This window comes from Chaetura pelagica, unplaced genomic scaffold, assembly GCF_000747805.2.
Source record: "Chaetura pelagica isolate M959 unplaced genomic scaffold, ChaPel_1.0 scaffold387, whole genome shotgun sequence".
Lineage (NCBI taxonomy): Eukaryota > Metazoa > Chordata > Aves > Apodiformes > Apodidae > Chaetura > Chaetura pelagica.
In genome coordinates, this window is record NW_009954101.1 from 1,531,236 (window position 1) to 1,553,766 (window position 22,531).

Genomic DNA, 22,531 nt, shown 5'->3' on the forward strand with positions numbered 1-22,531 from the left:
GAGTTATAATTCCAAAATGCATTTATCTACAGTCACGTTTTTAAAAAAAGACAGAAGTGTTCAGGTTCTGGTAAAAAACTATGTGGGCTTAATTTAAAAACTAAGTCTGACAAAGAAACTAAACCCAACTGCATTTGAAAATGCATATAAATTTACCAAAACAATAGAAAGGAATTATAACAATGTAAGAAATAAAAATTTAAAAGTTAAAAAGGATTATACAAATAGCATGCTTTTATGTTCATTTGAACTACGTAATACAAGGAATTACAGTTTGAAAACTTACTGTAATTAGATCCTGAAGTTAAAATGCTTAGCAGAAATTCAATGTACATTTAAATGCTGAAGCTTTACCATTCCATTACATTCATACTGCTTGAGTTTTCATATTGATAAAAGCTTCTCCAATGCAAATTTATCCATTAATTCTGAGGATCACACTTGTCACCCAAGAAATAACTCTAAATTATACTCAAGAGTCTTCTTTTTTTCTATAGGAAATAAGAATAATCTTATATCATATCAACAAAGGCACCTGGCCTACTGCAAAAATAAAAAAAAACTTGTCCATTACTGTTTGTCATGTTTGCCTGTGAAGGGTCTGAAAGTTGTTTTTTTACAGTACAGTCAAGCATTTGGATTAAATTAATATTCATTTTCTAGCTGCAAATAAATCCCACTGTACTGCCAGTAAAGTTTTCTTATATTTTAACATTATTCACCAAAAGCTCCATTCTTCTCAGTTTCCGCTTATTCTTTGGCATTGGCTTGTCATATAAGCCATTTTTAAGGAGATGCTCCTTGCTGTGATGGACTTGGGCACCATGCTGAAGCTGGAAAGCACACAAAGCTTGAAGTGGACGGAGTATAGTCTGTAGAAAGACAAAGGGGTGTGAGTGAGACAAGAACCCCACTATTTTAGTAAGCTATTTTAGAGACATCAGTCATTCCAGGGTTTGTATTCAAGGACTACTTTAAAATGAGATCAATATAATTTGGATTATAAATGCTAATAAAATATAACCTTTGGAAACACAGAGGACACAGCTAAGTAAGAGATGTACTAAAAAGAAGACATATAGTAAACATACATCCAACTACCTGCAGTCATCCCTTACTCCTTCCTTGGACCCAATCAATCCTGACTTCAGCTCCAGTCACATTACTGGAAGTTATGGCTTAAACTTGACCTTCGCAATGGACTATAATTAATTAATGTGGCACAGCCAACAAGCTGTAATAAAATAACTAACAATAACTAAGTTGTTTGTGCTTGCATGAAAATACCTCGGGGCAGGGTTGTAGAAAGATAGGAGGGACTCATAATCAAGGCAGCTGGACTGCTATCCTGGAGAACGGACTGTACCCCTGTTTCTGCCCAGTGATGTTATTATATAAGACTACTGAAGCCACACAAACCAAATCTATCTCAAGCAGTTCCTAACTGAAGGTTCTTCATTTCCTGGTTGCCCGACTCAGTATCATAGGACCTCATGCAGATGTGTAAAGCAATCACAAATGTAATTACAATTAGCAGGGGCCGAGTTTCAACCAAGTAAACTATGACTCTTCTGAGTACACAGGAAAATCAAGTGACTTATATTGGGCATCAAACCAAGTGCCCATTCTTAAGTTCCACAGTTCTCAACTTCAATTCACCATCTGAAACACCAGCAATAGCACTCAACTAATTCAGAGAGGGTATTAAAAAGTGTTAAGAATGCTTATGAATGTCTTGGCTATTACAGCATTTACTGAAGCACCTTTGAGAACCTGGTAATTTTGTCTTTGAAAAGTAGGCCAGTCCAATTGTGAGTGGTAGGGATAAAACAGAATATAGGACTGGGAACTGTAGACACTAACAAAACATTCACTGTAGACCTGAATAACACATATGTCCTAATGAAGGAAAAGCCTGCCAATGCTGTTCTAGCACACCAAAGGAAAAAAGCAAGTATGCAAACCCTACTTTAATTTCAGTAATTTATAAGTTGTCATAGGTTTAACTTCTACAATAAGTGATTACCCTATTGTAACATAAAAGCTGCACTGTCATAAAAGATACACAAGTTTCTAGAAAAGTATCTTAATGCAGTGTTCCAATTTCTGAGCAATATTTTCTTATGTGGCCATACACTTTGTTCCAGTATGGTTCTAAATGCAATCAATTTCATGTTGAGGTGACTCTCTAGTGTCACAGAGGCAGATACAGGCGTGGCATAATCTACACTATGCCAGTTGCAGAAGCAATTTTTGACCTGGGAACCTTTCTTAGTAGGCAGAGGTCAAGTACCAAAATATTGTCTGATGGAGAAGAATATGAGCATCTCACGGTGGACACCAGAACGTAGTGAATGACCTTTAAATCCCTTTCACAGACTCGTTTGCACTACATTCTGGGCACACAATGAGATTGCAGACCTAGGTCTATGTTGCAGCACTACTCATAGGCCTTTTTCAAAAGGCTTATTAAAGTGGTATTATGAATGTCAGCAACAAAAGATTAAGAAGGACATTATCTTAATAACCTCTTCCATCACAGGCTAGAGGGGTCATACACTGGAAGGAAAAGGCTAATGTCCAATTAGTATTCTTTGACCTGGGATAAACTCAAACTCAAGTACTGTGAAGTCCCAAATTCCTCCAATGACACAAAAGAGTTGTGAGCTGGCAGGTAGAAGACATACCCCACAGGGTCACATTCCATGGTTGCAAGAGTGCAGGAGGACAGTGGGACAGGCTTAAAAAAGCATTTAATCTTCCAAGTTAGCTGTCAGGGGTATTCAGATCATCTCTGCCATCTAGTTTTTGTGGAAAACAAGTTACTACCTTCCATTCAGTAATATACTGAATTCCTTGTCTCCAACTGGATCAGCTTTTGTGTTTTTGAGAGTCAAAGATCACCTTGGTGTGCTTTGACTTCAGAGGATCATTTTAAAATATAGATCTAGTAAAAAAGATCATGGTTATATGACTCCAGTAAACATTCCAAGACCAATGCATGTTAAAAAGGAATGAATCCTACCTGACTCTTTAACGAAATAAAACTGTTTAGAATGTAGCACCAGTTATTCACAACATTTGTCAATCCAGTAATTTTAAATTCAGATCTTAGCTGAAGATGTGATTGAAAAGAAAAATTAAGTAGAAGAAGGAACTGGAGTGCTGAGTTAAAAAATGCATAAAAGGTACAAGAGAAAAATGGTGAACAGGAAAAAAAAAAAAAAAAAAAACAGAAAAAAAAAAAAGGAAAAATGATGGAAGGGAGAAAAAAATACAAGAACAGGTGAATCAAAATCCTGAGATAAATAAACCTGTAGACAGCACAATGAGAACTCATAAAAGTGGAAGTGCTTGGGGAAAGCACCACACAACTAAAGAAGAGGAAGAAAACCCACCAAAAATAAAAACAAAAAAAAAGATGTAAAAAAGACAAATTAAGGACATAGGTTGGAAAGGTCACAGTTGTTTTCAATAAACGTTCTATTACTCCATACATATAATAGGTTATCAGGGTAAAACTGGTCTGTAAGATAAGTAGCCAACATTCAGACTTGATGGACTTTGCAGCACAAAATACAATCTGGTACAGGACACGATCTGTCCCTAACTGGCACTTTAAATGTCATCTTGAATAGTGTTATCTTCACACAACACTTAGTGGCAAAGGAGCCAATCTCATTCCATCATGGGACAGAACAAAAAATACCATACTACAATTTAACATACTGAAAAGAGGAGTAGCAAAACAATTCTTCAAGACCTTTGTATGTAACAAGTTTCCTCAGCAATCTGACAGCAATGTTGAATAAAGAAAAAGAAAACTGTAGAGACTTTTGGAACGTGACTAGAAAGAGTGACAGGAATCTGAACATACTAGAGCTAATATCAGAAGAAAAATCTGATGAGAAATAGTTCCTTTTGGTACATTATTGTTTTCGTTTGCTATGCAACTAAACCATTACAAAGCTAAGATTTTTACTCTCAAATGTGACATTAATAGATAAGTACCTCCACGGTCCCTCTACTATTCACAAAAGAAAAACTCAGGTGTTTATAATTACGTACCTCTTGTATACTCAAATTTTTTTCCATGATAGTAAGAGCAACAGCTGCACATTCAAGCGTAGACAGACAAGTGTTTGTTGGCTGTGTACGAATTACATATTGACTTGAAATGCTGGGTTTTAACTGCACCTGAAAGATGGAAAACAATACTAAAACAAATAGATCAGTATAGAAAACAAGATAATTCTTCCCTACTCTAAGCAAAATGCAGCTCCTTCCCCTCTGCAGTGGGTTGCCTACTTTGCTTTTTGCTCAGTAGCCAATGACCTTATGCTACTGTAAAGGATAAAACTTGTAACACCCGTGAGTTACCATCAGAGACAAGAACTGCACAATTGTTATTGTAGAAACACATAAAGAAAATACAATTGTTTGTTCAAGAAAGACTGAGTGAAAATTTAGCAAGTAATGTCAGTTGCCAAAGGTATAACAAAAATAAAAATATTTACCTGTTTGTTTTATTGCACATTCTAACCACACACACAATCCTGTACAATGTACAAATACTGTACAGTCATTGACACTATTTACTTGATCATGACAGCTCCCTGCTACAGTTTGTCTCCTCAGCTTCTTTCAACAATCACACTTTTTACCTTACTCTTTGCTACAGAAAGGCACAGTATCTAAATAAGAGATTCTTAGTCACCTAAAACACAGCAAGGGCAGCCTTTGTCTATCACAAACTGGACACTCATCAGATGACTGACCATCTATCAGAAACTAGGTACAATCACTGAATGAATAAAACACACAGTGCGGAGCTGTGTCAACTTAGAGAATAAATTAATTGGTAAGACAGAGACAAAATAATATAGAAAACAAACCAAATTAATATAGTTAACACATATTTCAGACATGGGAAGAATATCTTCTTGAAAAAAAATTGCCTACATATATGAAATATTTACTGTTCACGTATGCAACTGGGTAAAAGGACAATTTCCCTCATTTTCAGCCAACATGTCTAAAACTTGCCTTGCCTTTTGTGGAGTTGTTTCAGGTATAGCAATAGTCTCATCAAAGATGAGTTAAGGAAATGTTCCTCCACCGTTAATGTAAAAAAAATCAGATCCTTTACCCCTTAAATCACACTTCAAAAACTCAGAATAAGTATACATAAATAACATGTTTAAGTACCTTTCAAAACAACCACTATATTTCATAACCACTTCTCCATAAAAGGATAAAGATACTATGATACAACCATTTATTTTTTTAGCTGTCAAAAGTAATTTGCAAATCCTATGAACACTTTGGAATAATTTCAGCTACTAACAAAATACTGCAAAGCCTATTTAACAACACTCACCAAAATAAACAGTAATGTAAGACAGAAGATGTAAACCATCTCAACCAATTCAAACTAGAAAGAGGAATTTAGATAAGCTGAATGCAATTACTCATTGGAATTTAGCCAAGACACTGAAATTAGTGTACCTATTCTCTTTATAAGTGCAAGGGAGATGGGGGCTGTTTCCAAGCCATCAGAAGCATGATGCAATTGAATTTCATTTCTATGTGTAATTCAAGGCCAGCATTTCCAAAAGCTTGAATGTCAGCAATTCTTACAAATTGTTGCATTAAATTAATAAACACTGGCTTCTCTGCCAACACATCACCCTCTTAGCAAATGCCTTAAGCATTTACACAGGGTTTGAACCCCAGTGAAAATAGTGACCCTTCAGTATTTCTCAGGGCTAAGTTCTTCTTTCATGACCTGCTTTGGAGATACCACAGGCTAGTGACAACTCAGTTGATCCTGTTCAGCTGTTCAGAACTGATGGAAGCAAAAGTGTTGCGTTAGTGGGGTCAAAGACTTGCTGTTTGAAATTTTACAAAGTAAGTCAGTAAAGACAGGCATCTGATTTCTGATCTTACTTTAAATATTACGACTACAGGTCTTGCAGAATGCTGTAAGTGCTATCCTCAGTCCTCCCTTACTGACAATACCCTTTTTACCTTTTCTATGATGATTTATTCATCATCACTTTTACTAGCAGAACACAGCGTAACGCAAAATTATATTTGGAAAAGAGTGCATTCCTAGTAGCACAGAAAGGCTATAAAGTTAATACACCTGTCTCACAAGGCACACTCAACAATTCTTGGTTTGTTCTGCATTCTGCGACTAGACTACAGGCACCTCCAAAGAATCAAAGAAACAACATATCCTTCTATGGCTTTTATGAAAAACCTAGGACTTATTTTAAGAACCCTTCCTCCAAATTTGTGTTCGGGAATTAATGTGCTCAGCTCTCAGACAATGAAATAAGCAAGTACTATCTGTCATCCTGCTTATCATAGGCAATAGTTGTTTACATGTATAATAGATTTCTTCCAGAAAACATACCATAAGTTTGTTGGGTTTTTTTTAAAGGAACTCAAAAGACACCAAAAATACAGAGTAAGTACAAACACATTCTGCCATCTCACCCATCATTCTTGAAACTAAGAAAAAATTGCTTGTAAGATGCTGAAGAAGAGCACTCTCTGTGTGCTACAGCAAAACCAATCTCAGACAGAAAAGGCAGCGAGATATGGAAAAGATAATTGGTCCAGTTGGCACAAGCAACTTTTACCTGTAAGTCAAAACTATTTTCGATATTTTGTAGAAATGAAATTACCATTTTGACAGAGAAGGTAGTCTGGGTTGATTTAGTCTCAGCACGCTACTGAAATTTAAATCACGAATATAAATAAGTTATTTTGTTCAAAATCTTGGCTTTAATTTAAAGTGACATCTTAAGAGCACTCTGTTTCTAAATACTAGAGGGAATAACTGCCATGCAACTGTCACAAATGGATAGCCTGAAAGAGTTCAGAGATGTCACAAAAACCTTTGCTCACTTTGCATGTCTTTGCATTTAATATTTAGGCATATTAATGATGTTTCTCTGTATTGTCCACATAAAATGGAGAAACAAGTCGCACATTATATTGTGACTGTAAGGTAAACTTGAAGATACTTGTGCAATTTCTAGGAAATTACAAGATATTTTGCACATTGTCTTGGTCAATTTCCAGTGAAATTAAATAAAAATAGATTAATCTTCTATGCACTTTCAAGAATGCCCTTTGCTTCTGGAACCAAAACAACATCCAGACTTCAGTGCTGTAGTGTATTACATGCTAAACATAAATGGTCCAAAGGAATTCAGTAGAGCTAGTCACTGAACAGTTTAATGTTCATCATCTGGATAAAATCCTACAGGATGTCTCTTTGTTACATGACTCTGACAAATTACACCTCTTTTAAAAACACCACCTCTGTATTTCATTACGTGTCTTTCCCGCTATTGTGTAAACAAATTTGTAAGTATGTAAATATTCTGTAATTTGATTTACAGCAAAATAATTGAGAATGTCACAACTACATTCTGGGAAATAAAAATTTTTACTGTTTCATATTCTGACCTTTTTAAAATATCTTTTTCATGAGGATAACTCAGATTCTACGGATTATTTCTATACTGTGTTCTTTTGTTCTCATTTTCAGACATAGTTGATTCACAAGAAGAGGAATTAAATTCCTAAAGGAATGTTGCCATTCACAGACATTGTTACACCACAGTTCTACTGAAAATTTTGGGTAAAAAACCCAAACAAACAAAAAACCCCAACCAACCAACAATACAAAAACAACAAAAAAACCACACAAAACACCCAAAACCACCAACAAAAAAAACCAAACAAACAAAACCAGAAGAAAAATTATTTGGGGGAAAAATAAAAACAACCTTCACAAGTATATGCACTTTCCCCATAACACCATTGCCAAACTTAAAGTTTGTTGAGTCCTCCTATAGTGCTTCAACCAAATTTGTTCAACAGAGTTTCTTTCCCAAAAGCTGGGCAAGGAAACAATGAACATAAAAAAGAAATACTGCCCTTAAAAAATAAATGAGAAAAAAGGCAAAGCTGTTATGAGCATACAAGATAACACTACTTTTTCCACTTCTAAAAAAAATGTGGTGAACTAACCAGGGCACAGAAAAAACATTACTGACAGCATCATCTATCTGCAGATGACATATTTTTTACATACCAAGCTCCACACTTTGTAATTTAGCTTGCCTAAATACTGGAGGATTTGATACAAACACATGAAATTCCCATTTACTAAACAGTTGAAAGAACTGCAAGCTAAGTACCTACAGAGGTTAAAAAACTGCAACAAAAATAGATACCTCACTTTTCAAAATATATCTGTAATCTAACCTGTATATCTATATTTATAATCTTCACATATGATACTGTATGAAGCTATAGTAAAATTCAGATTCCTGTCACATTTTAGGGCTGGGCTGACTATTAAATGGAAGACAGATGCTCTCTATTAGGTCTTTTCCCTTCCCAGAAAGGGAAGTGAAAAAGACAAAGGGAGAAAGACTTATGGTTTGGAAAGAAATAAAAACATTTTTAATGAAACAATAACAATGAAGAAAAATAAAACACGTATAATCATTTTAGTAAGAAAATAATGAATTATATAAGAATAAATAGAAAACCAATCTTGAGCTTTCCTGATGATGGTTACATTACCACCACTGCTGTGGGGCAGATAGTGGGAAAGTCCCAGACAGGACTCAGAGGCAGACAGGAACTGGATTAAGGGATATGCAGATTAAGAGTGAAGGTAGAAGAATGGACAGAGTCCTCCTCAGATGCTGGTCATGGAAGACAAGAGCTTGACCCTTATAATCCCTCAGCTTTATACTGAGCATGATGTGTATGGGATGGAATAATTAATTTGGTCAGTTTTGGGTCACCAGTCTCGTCTGCTCCTCCCCACAGGTTTGACCCTCTTACATCCTTTTGTTTACAGCACTCCAACATGTCAGATAAGAAGTTTAGTAGAACCAAGCAGTGACCTTGGTTTCTATAGGAATACGTAGCAAGCAAAAAGCCTTTCTGCATACCATTTGTATCATTACCTTAGCAATAACTGTAAACATTAAGCACTACCAGTTCTAGGAGTAGACACGTTCTGAAAAATATGCTGTTAACTTTAGAAACTACAGTCACTTAGAAGAGATGTAACTGAAAAGTAAAACAACTAAAGGAAGATTGGTTCTGTCCTAGTTTAAATAAGGCCAATTCCAAAGCACAACTTTTATTGCAGGAGAACATGGTAATTCAAAATACTTAGTACCATGTATGCAGATTGTTTTGAGGAAGTTGAAAAACTACCTAATAATTCCTTAGGCTACAGACTTCTCTCTTTAATGCACTATGAAACCAAAAGCATGGAATAGTTTGCAGTGGCCTCCTTAGCACTTCATTTTTTTTATACAACTATTTACAACAGGCCCTTCTTATACCTCTGCAACCATTTCTGAAGTGTTTTTACCAGGAGTCTCATTACAGTCTTTGTAAGAACTCAAATTTTTAAGGTCTTCTCAAAGATGCTGGAAAAGGGGAAACATAACTCCCATTTTTAAGGGGAAAAAGGAAAATCCAGGGAACTACAGACCAGTGAGTCTAACCTCTGGCCCGACAAGGTCATAGAGCAGATCATCCTGAAGGTTCTGCTAAGGCTCACAGAAAACAAAAGAGTAATTGGTGATAGCCAACACAGCTTCACCAAGGACAAATCCTGCCCCACTAATTTGGTGACCTACAATGGGGTCACGGCATCAGTGGGCAAAGGAAGAGTAAGCAACGTTCCTCTACCTGGATGTGTACAAAGCCTTCAACACTGTCCTGCATAACATCCTGGTATCAAAACTGGAATGGTATGGATTCAGTGTACGGACCACTCATTGGGTAAGGAACTGGTTGGATGGGTCACACTCAAAGAGTGGTGATCAACAGCTCGATGTCCAGATGGAGATCTGTGATGAGTGGTGTTCCCCAAGGATTACTTGCACTGGTGCTGTTTAATATCATTGTCAGCAACATGGACAGTGGCACTGAGTGCACCCTCAGCAAGTTTTCTGACCACACCAAAGTGTGGTGAGGTCAACGCCCTGGAGGGAAGGGATGTTATCTAGAGGGACCTTGGCAGGTTTCAGAAGTGGGTTCATGCAAACTGCATGATGTTCAAGAAGGCCAAATACAAAGTTCTGCACCTGGGTCAGAGCAATTCCAAGCACAAATACAGGCTGGGTAGAGAATGGATCAAAACCAGTCTGGAGGAGAAGGACTTGGGGGTGATGGTGGACAAGAAGCTCAACATGAACTGGCAATGTGAAATGTGAACTTGCTGCCCAGAAAGCCAGCTGTGTCCTTGGCTGCATCAAAAAAGCATGGCCAGCAAGTCAAGAGAGCTGATTCTGGCCCTTTACTCAGCTCTAATGAGGCCACAACTGGACTACTGTGTCCAGTTCTGCAGCCCCAGACAGAAGAAGGACACGGAGTTCATGAAGAACGTCCAGGTAAGGGTCACGAAGACGATCTGAGGGCTGGAGCACCTCTCCCATGAGGACAGGCTGAGAGAGTTCGGGCTGTTCAGCTGGGAGAAGACTCCAGGGAGACCTTACAGTGGTCTTTGAGTACCTGAAGGGGCTACAGGAAAGCTGGGGAAGGACCTTTTGCAAGGGCTTCTAGTGAGAGGACAAGAGGTAATGGATCAAAACTGGAAAAGGGGAGACTTAGGCTAGACCTAAGAAGGAAATTCTTCAGTGTGATAGTGGTGAGACACTGGAACAGGTTGCCCAGGGAAGTTGTGGAAGCCCCTCCCTGTAAGTGTTCAAGGCAAGGTTGGATGGGGTTTGGAGCAACCTGATCTAGTGGGAGGTGTCCCTGCCCACGCAGGGGGGTTGGGACTAGATGATCTTTAAGGTTCCTTCTAGCTCAAACCATTCTATGATTCTATTATATAATACTATGCTCAGAGAATTCAACAATTTGGCACTCGTCACATCCTCCAAAGTCAAATAAAATTGTCTCCTCTTTAGAATGTCAAATAAAGTAGTAGAAAGACTTGCAAACTTTTGAAGTATCACCAAAGTAAACAATGCTTTTGAAAGTTATTTCAAGATTCTTAGGCCTATCTACATATTTGAATTTTTAATGTTACATACAATAGGGAAGGAGTAAAATTACAGTTTACACAATATTTCAAACCATTTCCCATTATGTTTTGCATCAGTTACAACATGAATGGAAAACACTAAACATGAAATAAATGTCCACCCCAAAAGAAGTGTGGAAAATAAATCTAACCAAGAACGTCTTTTCTCAAAGAAAAAAAAAAAAACAGGATAATCAGGCATACGTTTAATAAACAAGACATAAACAGTATGTTTAGAAAATACATTTTTAAAAAAAACAAAAAAAAAAACCACCTCATTTCTTTGGTATGGCTACACTGCAGAAAGTTAGTATTTAACTTATTAGAGAAGTAACACCAACTTCTACATTACTGAAAATCGTTATCTGTAGAAGTTATCTAAAATGACACTTTCTAAGGCGCCAAAACCAGGCTGCTAACGGTGAAAGATAAGAGTCAGCCTTCAGTGCTGCAAGTAGATTGAAGAAAGTTTGTATGTACATATCCTGTCTTCCTGAAAGACAACACATTGCAACTTGATGTCAGGAAATAACCTGAGCTCAGTAAATCAGAGAGCCACTTTAGCCAAGCCACCTGCCTTCTCTGAGCTTCAAGGTCTCTATCGGTAAGATGATACTCACCCACTGTTTTATAGCACTGTGAAGGCTTAGAGAACAGATGATGAAAAGCAGGAGACAAATAGACACAGTGCCTGCTGTTACTGGAGATAAGATTAAGAGCATTTTCATTCTGATATTTTTGTGCAATATTTTTCTAAAAAAACAATGTGAATTGCAAGGAGAAAAAAGGAAACAAGAATTATACCAACATTTATTATATATAAGGATAAAATAAAATCAAGATTTCCTTCAATATCCACCTGTGCTTCTTGTATGAATATTTACAAGCACAAGAAGCAATAAAGTAGTAATAATAAAAAAACAACAAAACAAACATAAACAAAATTATGGCCTTATAATAAAAAAACAACAAAACAAACATAAAAAAATTATGGCCTTACCATCCTTAAAGAAAGTAAAATAGTATGGTTGACAGTTAAAACAGATAGCTGAAATAAAGTCCAAGTGCAGAAAAGCTGTAGCTCTAATTTAAAAGTAATTGTTCAAATTCCTGTAAAAGAAGGTAATTTAAGGCTGACCCAAATGGCTTACACAAAATTAAGAGTTAAATGAGAGTCCTTAACTGCTAAGGCAAAACAGAAGCTAGGACTAACCTAGTAATATCTAGACTATATATTTTGCACAGATAATTGAAATAGAATCCAGTTGTGGTCTCAAGTTCTACAACTCCAGATTTTCACCTATAACTAAGGAATGACACAATACTGCCATTATGTTATGTAGAAATAATTACATTTAAGTGCAATTAAAAAAGAGCATACCGGGCACTTCATAAAATGACTACGCATTTTTAGTTAATTTCCACACAATGCACTTTTTTGTATTCAAAGAAAGATCCAGAAATTATTTCTGGTAATCTTTCACTTCTTCTGCTTACATTTCAAAAATGAACGTCAGTCAAAAGGTCAATACTATATGCAGCACTATTCTTTCAATAATTAATACAACAGGAAAGTGCTGCAAGTAAATTCGTTCAGTGAGCAGAGTACAGATCTAGAGAATGGGGTCATGAAATGAAGGAAGAAAATCTAATTACATGCATTGTCACAGTGATTTAACTTTAATTACCTGCAAACATTGGAAAACTGAAAAGGACAATTAAATACCTCAGCGTCAAAAAGTAGCATCAACGCCATGACATTGTTCTTTGGAGTCTACTAATTACTTTTGCTTTCTCTGGTTTATTTTTTTTCTTACTGTATGTGAATATAATTAGCACTTCCTTGGAAATGGAAAAGGCAGTGGAAGAAGCTCCTGAGAAGAACTTTAGCAAATGCAGAACAGAACACGTAAAGAAAGACTGAAACAAGGAAAAAGCCTTCAGTTAGAAAGGAAGTTCAATCAAAATGAAGAATATTTCTAGTTTCCTTTTTAGAAAATGTTCGTATCCCATGAGAACTTCAGCATGGGAACAATGGTGCAAAACCTGCAATTATCTCTAGCTTGTTTTAGCAGCAGGGTATTCAGATACTCAGCAAAGAGTTTAACAAAAAATTTGAAATAAATGGCAAAGAAATAAATTAAAAGCAAAGTTGCTGCCCAAGACTGAAAACAGCATACACTTCTGACACCTGGAAAATTACCTGACACTTTTCAGTCACAAAGAAAATGTCACTGTATTGAGAGGTAATAAATACATTTATGACCAGAAAAATGTCAAATTAACCAATGTCATTCAAATTAACCTAAATGTCAAAAGGGCAGACTCATGCTGATTGCTCAGAATCACATCTCAACCATGCATGGCTTCTTTATCTAAGGCAATTCCCAGTTCTCTCCCTCTAATTTCAGTCTTCTCAAATAGCAATTTCTGCCAGTCCTAACATAAACCACATTGTTCTTTAGGGTCCAAAATATTTCCTTGAGTGTTTTAGCTGTAGCTAGACAGCAGCTAAAATGTGAACACATCAAATATTTCAGAATATGTAATAGATTTGAACTACTATCTTTAACTTTCAAATCATTATATAGCAAAAGATTTGAGCAACTTAATAAAAACATTATTTCTTGCTACATCAAAAATTACTCAATTTAAAAACTCAACATAGAAACAACAATTTACTATCAAAGCTAGGAGAGACTTCTGCCACCTACATATAAGTGGGCTCCCCTGTGGTTATTAGCAAAATCACCAATGTCACACACATATAGATAAAAAACATACATGTGAAAAGTCAATGAAAACAAGGTGTTTGTCTTCCATTAGCAAAAGGATACATCGTTGAGTGCATACCACTTCCTGGACCTACATTACTACACTTTTCTCTACTGTAAATGTTGTTGGCTGGCCTTTGTTGCCTTGGGTTCTGATTTGCCTCCTGCCCACGTGCATTGCTGATTCCTCACTGTACATCTTTCCCCTGCAGAATTAAACTGGCCATTTCCATTTACTTAGGTGCTATGGCAAAATTTGTGCAAATTGGAGATTCTGACAAATGAAAAGGATAAAAGGATAAAAGGGAGGACAAAAGCAGACTGTTAAAAAAATGTATAATATAAATATAAACTTAGATACAGCCAGATTACAATAGTGATTCTTGGTATCTTTCTTGCTCATTTGTTCTGGGTGTTTTCTATGTGTGTTTTTATATTTCTATATTTAAATCAAACATAATCCTCTCTCAATGTGTTCAGACAGTTGGGTGTACATCTTAAACCAATGCATACTTTCATGACTGTGTAGAAGAAAGTCTTAAATCTCCTCTAGAAGGAATTTATCTAAATGGCAGATTACATTTTAGAATAGTTGCTTGCCCTAGCAAAGAAATTCTTCTGATTTTTTTATATACTTTTAGAAAAAGACTGATACGCCTTTTTAAATCCACTAGGCTTGAAAACAAAAAATGCCCCAATAAAGTTTTATTATCTGAACGTACCAGAGAACTAGACCACAAAACCCATTTTCTATTAAAAAGCACATCACTAAAACTATTCACACACTTTTAATCATTACAGTTTGTCTATCAATGCATTCAAGACTTTACCCATCATAACTGGAAAAATAACTTAATTACTTTCAGCTTCTGCTCAAGTATGCATGATAATGGGTTTGTATTGGTAATTGCAGCACTGTTCTAAGTTGAACTGGTGGCAGAAGACCCTACTGCAAACTATAATTCAGCATCCTATACCTATTGACACTTCTGTATTTTACCCCATCTGACACACTTTGCCTTAAACCAAATGGGAGTTTACAATTTCCTGTCTAGCATTTAAAGTCTCATTTTTCCTGATCAGCTTCTCCTACCTAATAACTCCAGCAGCAACAACAGGATTGAAAAGCAGGTGCATCTCTAAAGGAATAGCTTTTTAATTTATTTTTTTTAATTTCCAAAATTATTTCTTCTATTCTTTTAAACAAACACAGTGGCAAGAATGTTTTGAGCCATCCTTTTTGAACAAAAATCCCATGCTCCAAGTGCTTTCATTTCTTCTGACTGATGCAGTACTCAGTGAGGTTGTGCCAATAGTTTGATCATCCCTTCACTGTGTTCTACAGAAGAAGGATGAGAATACTCTTCTGAAGAGTTCCTAGGATAAATGCATTTCAAGCAAGTCGTTTAAGATTTTCTCTCAGGACCCCCAAGCATTTCTGACCGCATGCTCACCCACCAGAGGAAGCACAGAAATTATGACGTCAATCCACTAAGTGCTACTCACTTTAAACTGCATGAAGTTTTGATGTGACTGATGGTGATGTGATTTGAGTTGGTGAAAGATTAAAACTCTGGAAACTCAGGCAGCAGTTTCTGTTGACAACTGCCCAGGCATATTACAAGATGGTCAGTGAGCAATGGGAAATACAGGAAAATCCACAAGTATTTAATAAATATTTCATCACATTGTCTTCCAAATTGTAACATATGGCTTTGTCCCACGTTTCTTAGAAGCTGAGAATGAGAAAATGTTCCCTCTGCCAGATACACTGAAAAATTATCTTTTGGTGACTGGAGTTCAAGATAGTATAAAACCTTGACATTGCAAATTTCTAGCATCTTTTTAGAAGACAGCACATCAACTATGAGCTGGTAATAACACTTTTTATCAACCAGTTTATGAGGACAAAGATCATAGCTTGCTATCATCAGTAAGACATTTTATAAACCTGCACTTTCTATTGAAGAAATGAAGTACCTTGAGGGGTTTTTTTTGAGTACTATGGTATTTAAAATCACCAATAAGAGTTCTTAAAAGCTTGATTATAACTTTTGCAAACTGAAGCATATTTAGTGGACTGTGCTCATCTTATGTATGGCCTCAGATTGTTACAAAAAGGTCAGACAGAAGGGAGTAAATAAACTCATCAGGAATGATTGTTTTATAAATGCTGAATAAGAGTATTTGTGCGGTACCTTGAAAATTTGCAGCTTATGGCCCCAAGCAAGCTCATAAACAAATCACTCTGAAGGTCCTGGCTCAAAACTATTATGTTTACCTGAAAATGTGCGAACTGTGTTACTAGTTTTATGACGATGCATTTTACCACAAGATTCCTAAGATCTCACATATATGTGAGTAACTGGCTATTAAGTAAAAGGTTTAAAAAAGAAATCCTATGGTAGATTTACCTCATCTACTAGAAGGTCACATTTTTTTCTAGTTTACATAACAGTTCATTTCGAACCCATAAAGCTGTGTAACAAGGAACACTTAATTCAATTGGAAAAATGGGGAAACAATGTTTAATTACTCTTAAATTTGGCTAGGATGCCTTAGTTAACAGCCCATTAGTCACGGCAAGATATCATAAAAACCTGGGTTGTTTTGTTGTTGCTGTTTCCTTTGTTTATATGAGTTGAAAACACTTCAGCAAATACTTCCTGCAACAAGGGCTGTGTAAACTCATCTTCCCCGGTACAGAAGTGAGATTAAGTGCATGGAACTAAAAAAACAGTATTATTTGAGAGCAACTTGCTGACTGTTTTGTGCACTCAGCACCAGCTATTTGGAACAACCCGTCTCAAAGGGAAAACCTCATGCCTGACAGCTTCTCATCCACTAAATGTGTATCCTTAGTCATTTCCTCCCTGGTTGCCTGGAACAAGCCAATAAAGTTGGGAAGGCACCTTCCCACTTCACCCACAGGACAGCGGCACACTCTTGCACTGCTTTCTGTGCCTTTCAAAGTTTGTCTGGGAGTCCTTGCAAGGTGAGGTCCCAGCACAGAGAAGAAGATCTAGAACTTGTGCATTAACTGCCAGCCTTTGGGTACAGAAGGGGACAGCAGCACAGACCCTGGTGGACGGAAATGCCCTATGCCAGACACAGCCGATTCTGGACAACTCCACAATCGACAGGTAAGTCCCACATCCAGGTGGTGGCCTTGTCGCCTGAACAATCAGTACAGCAGGACTAGGACCACTTAGCGGAGCTGGGGCATCCAGTCAACAGTCTGTTATAGTAGCAAGGCACTAGTGAGTGCTAAGCTCAGAAGGAAATCAGCAGCCAGCAGTGCCAGAAAGTGGGGAGCAACTGTCCATGGCAGGGAAGATGGAACTAGATGACGTTCTAGGTCTCTTCCAACCTGAACCTTTCTGTCATTCTAGGAATACAAACGGTTTGAAATGCTGAGACTACAGAGAAAGAGGGAAATCAGACACTGGAAAAGAGGCACATCTCTGGTGTAGTCAGTTAGTATTCAAACCTAAAAAACTAACAGATGCTACAAATAAGGTAAACTCACCCATTTGTTTCCAGTAGTAACAAAGCAGTACAACAGGGTTCTGCTTCTTGCAGCTGTGTTGTTCTCATAACTTGTTTAATGGCAGTAGCTAACAGAGTGGCTCCTGCTCACTCTTAATGGTTATTTTGAAGATAATTTGGTTCCGCTCCTTAATTTAGCCACAGAGCACATCATCAAAAGAATGACAGCGATTCTGCCATCTGTAGATCATCAAGCATTGCACAAAAGGCCAGCCTTGCATTAGAAGGTATGGCTACACAGTATTACCAATCATACTTCTAAGTACAATTACTTTTGCAAAAGTTGAAGCTTTTTGTTACTGGAACCTGCAATGGGGGGAGATCTTATTCCCCTTCAAGTCTTGTAAGAAAATCCAATTAACTGGATTTCCCCAGTTATTTAGATGTCTACATATATGTAGAAGTTACCTAAAAATAATGGCAATTCACCTGCACTTCGTATCAGATTCATTGTAGCTAGAAACTATTTTAATATCACTTTTTTTTTTTTTCCTCTGAGATTAGGTTATCAGAAATTCCTTTTATTAATAGGATGGTTCTTAAATTTAATGAAGAAATCTGTATTTAAAAAGTTCAAATTACTTTCTGGAAATAACAAAACCTTATATACAACCACAGATCATGGAACAAGAAGTGTTTTGCTTTTACACCCATAAGAATCTATTAGGGTTTATGAAAAATCTGCTGTAATAAAAAATAAAATTCCCAATGCATAATTTTGTACACTAAATAAAGAAAGACGACACAAGTGAGACTCACATACTCCCCTTTTCAGAGCTAGAAGCACTTCCTGTCCAAGAGATTTCAGCATTTCAAGCCAAATGTATCTGTTTCACTCAGCTATGCATGTTTCTAATCGTAATAATTGCTACTATAAAACTACAAGTGCATAACTAATTGCTAACAAGGAAACAGACAAACTTATAAATTCACAGATGGATAAAGCATGGGATTTACAAAGTTCTTCAATCCATTTTATCAACTTCCCTGTTTACTTCTGACCTTCTGAAGTCCCTTACATTCTGTACAATTCTTTTTCCACGTCTATGAAGTGACACTGTCTCCTTCTCACTTTGTAACAATGAACTGTTTCGACAAAAAGCAATCTCTGGAAGCTCACTGGCAATGTAACAACTTATCCCCTATTTTTAGGAAACAGTAATTTTGGTTTGGGGTACAGAAGTTAATAATGTTTGCTTCCACTGCCTTTGACACACAAAAAAAAATAGGAGCTGTTGCTGCCTCTGAATTCATGCCTCATCACCAAAAAAAAAAAAAAAAAAAAAAAATTAAAAAAAACAGGATTTACAAGAGAAATGTTTGTATACATTTTAGAAGACCTTGAACTAGTCACCAAAGCTATGAAATAAAAAACTGTAAGATTTATAGCTGAGTAGGCTAAAGAGACCACTCAGCTGGAACAGAATCAAGTACACGAAAACGCTGTACAGGTTAATACACTACATGTTACAGAATGAAGTGTACAAAGACTGCATGTAGGGAGTCATGTAGGAAGCTCATCTACCGTCACATTTGATTGCCTCTACTCAACAGAATGTCAACTAATTGAAATCCCACTTGTGTATCTGAACCTGTGCAAAGCCTTCAACTCTGTCCTGCACAACATTCTGGTATCAAAACTGGAATGGTACAGATTCAAAGGATGGACCACTCGTTGGGTGAGAAACTGGCTGGATGGTCGCACTTAAAGAGTGATGATTGACAGCTCAATGTCCAGATGGAGACTGGAGACATGTGATGAGTCGCGTTCCCCAAGGGTTGGTACTGTGAGTGGTTCTGTTTGTCATCTTTGTCAGCAATATGGGCAGTGGGACTTAACCTCACAACCTCAGCAAGTTTGCTGACAATATCAAAGTGTGTGGTGAAGCTGACATGCTAGAGGGAAGGGATGCCATCCAGAGGGACCTTGACTGGCTTAAGAAGTGGGCTTGTGCAAACTGTATGAAGTTCAACCAGGCCAAGTGTAAGGTCCTGCACTTAGGTCAGGGCAATCCCAAGCACAAATACAGGCTGAACAAAGAATGGATTGGAAACAGCCTGGATGAGAAGAACTTGGGGTTGATGGTGGATGAAAAGCACAAGTCGGGCTGGCAATGTGCACTTGCAGCCCAGAAAACCAACTGTGTCCTGGGCTGCATCAAAAGAAGCATGACCAATAGGTCAAGGGAGGTGATTCTCCCTCTTTACTCAGATCTCCTAAGACCTGACTTGGACTATTGTGTCCAGTTCTGGAATCCCCAACATGAAAACCACAATGAGCTCTTGAGGAAGTCCAGAGGAGGGCCACAAAGGAGATGAGAGGGCTACAGCACCTCTCCTATGAAGACAGGCTGTGAGCAGTGGGTGTTGTTCAGCCTGGAGGGGAGACCTTAGAGTGACCTTCCCACACCTAAAGGGCCTACAAGAAAGCTGGGTAGGGACGTTTTACAAGAGCATGTAGTGATAAGAGAAGAGGTAGTGTATTATAAGTGGAAGAGGGGAAATTTAGATTAGACATTAGCGGAAATTCTTCTCTAGGTGGGTGGTGAGGCACTGGAACAGGTTGCCCAGGGAAGCTCTGGAAGCCTCTTCCTTGAAGTGTTCAAGGCCAGAAAGACAGGGCTTTGAGCAATCTGATCTAGTTGGAGGTGTTTCTGGCCATGCAGGGGAGTTGGAACTAGACGATCGTTAAGGTCCCTTCCAACACAAACCACTCTGTGATTCTATTATTCTAATTAACTTCAAGTGTTCCAGATGTCTGTGATTAAGAGATTTCAAAGCAGAAAGTACCTCATCAACAACAGCATTGTCTAGAAACAATTTAACAATTTAAAAATTTCAAGACTGGTCCTGATTTTGAAATATTGTCTTACATGTATGTGAAGTCCAAAACATACACAGATAATGTAGTTATATACTTAGATTTTGCCCTTAAATGAGAGCATCTTTTTCAGTAAATGCAAGAAGTAACTATCATACACTCAAGTTCACAGACTCAAGGACTGCAAGAAAGCCCCTAGTAACACTATTGAGCAGTTTCTTACACTGAAATTTGTAATTGCTCAGTGGTGTGAAAAGGACTGTAGAATTAAATTTCAAAACTAAGGACCAAATTCTGCCATATTTTATTTGCATAGCAAAAGACTACATAAACTCAAATAAATGTAACTGGTTTGCCACATGAATAAGAGAAGCAAACTCTGGTGCTAATTTTTCTTCTTAAATTCTGAGAGCCAGCTTTAAAATTCTGTTTTAAAATAAAGTACATTCAGCTGTCCCCCTGATTCATAATTAACCACTGCAGAACCACCACTCCTCCAGAAGAGCTGTGAAGTCTATCAATTGCAGGAACTTTAATGAAAAATGTGAAACAGAATAGTTTCTATAAGAGATTTTGTCCTTATGAACGTCCAGGTGGCAAGGTTAAAAAAAGTTTGCTTCAGCTAGAAAGAGAACATAAGAGAACATCTTATGAGAAAGGGAAGGTCTTACGAGAACATAAGCTGAAGACAAAAGACTTTAATAATAGTTATTCTAAAAATAAAGTAATACAGGGAGAGGTGGTGAAACATAGGTTGCACTGGAGTGGAAATCTAAAATTAAAAGAGGAAAGTGATCAGGCATAGAATCTGGGAAACCACAGAAATGAATTTTGAATTCAAATAGTCTAATATTAAAAAAAAAAACACACACACAAAAAAACCTCAAAAAAGCGCCACAAACAAACAAAAAACACGCACAAAAAACACAAAACAAAACAAACAACAACAACAAAACAACACAAACCAGAACAAACAAAAAAATCCAAACAGGAGACAAAGCAAGACAGAAGACCACTGAGAAGATTAAACAAAATGAATGTCTGATTAAGAAAAGTCAGAAGTAGCTGTACAGGTAGAAAATAAAAAGAGAAAATATCGGTTGCTTTTTGTCTTCTTATAAGTAGTTAATACCAAACACGTGTAAAGTGATAAAAAAGAAGACAGAAGTTGCAATTAGTGAATCTGCAGCAGAGAAGTGAGCAGAAATATCTCAAGAACACAAACAAAAAATACAGTGCCAGTTTTAAGAAGTTTTATACAGCAAACAATAGTTGTTTAATAGTTGTAATAGCATGGCAAAATTATGTGATTGGAGACTAATTACTTCTTGTCTTTCCTCTCTTGCCATCAGTTGTTACTTATTTACATTGCTACTAAGCACTCAAGGCCCTAACAAGTTTCAGCTCCTTGGGGTCCATCTCCACCTGGGTCATTGCCCTCTGCATTATTTCATCTTTTCACCGAATTTATTTTTTCTACTTCTTTTCTGGGGGGAGGAATAGGGCAATAGAAGATTTAATTTGCCAAATATGGGTTTGCATCTGTCCCTAATGGGAAAAACAGCAGAAGCCTACAATAAAGTTCACAAAGAAATACCTCTGAATGTTTTTCTAGTCTGCATGATAGATGCATGAAAGCTGTATGCTTGCATGACCATTTATCTAAAGTGAACTTCCTGTGCTAAGTTAATGTCCAGTTACTGAGTTTCATTGTCTTTCTATAACTCTTCACAGCTGGCCCTTCTCATTAACACTCTAAATAACTTAATTTTACGAGGAAATTTCATCACTTAACTAGTAAAACCTTTTTTGTATTACTTCAGAATATGCTGAACAGCATGGATTCACTGTGGACTCCCTTGAACACACTGTAAAATTACAATCACTATGAAAACAGACCAGTTACTGCTACCCTGTTTATTATTTTTTACATGACACAGTTTTTCTTCTTACGATGCATTGCTTTATTGAGGTTATTTGGTAAGGGCACCTGCCAAAAGTGACCTCCACATACCAGAAGGGGACAATGGTCCACTGCCACCTGTCCATCTCCAACTCTCCACCAGATGCTTCTACAACGCCAGCTCTCCACTGGGACAACTCTATATGGATCTGCAGTTGGCACGTGGCACTGAATCTGTCATCCCTACTGTGCTATGCCACACCTCTTTGCTGCCTTGCACTGCACCAGTGTTCCACACCACACTGCTCCATGTTGGTCATCCGTGCCAACCGGCGCTGCACTGCTTCTCACCAGCACCACACCGGTGGTCCTCTGGATGCATGCAGAGCTCTGCAATG

General features: G+C 37.2%; 1 protein-coding gene across 1 annotated transcript in view; it reads right to left on the reverse strand.

Annotated features, from left to right (window-relative positions):
* Nucleotides 1–701: 701 nt before the first annotated feature.
* The window catches only part of DTWD2 (DTW domain containing 2), a 59,621-nt gene continuing 37,791 nt past the window's right edge, over nucleotides 702–22,531 (reverse strand). Inside the window, exons 6-7 of the mRNA XM_010002362.1 lie at nucleotides 4,069–4,197; nucleotides 702–872 (exon numbers count right to left, since the gene is read on the reverse strand). Coding sequence (XP_010000664.1) covers nucleotides 702–872; nucleotides 4,069–4,197 — 300 coding nt within the window. The remainder of the gene's footprint in view (nucleotides 873–4,068; nucleotides 4,198–22,531) is intronic.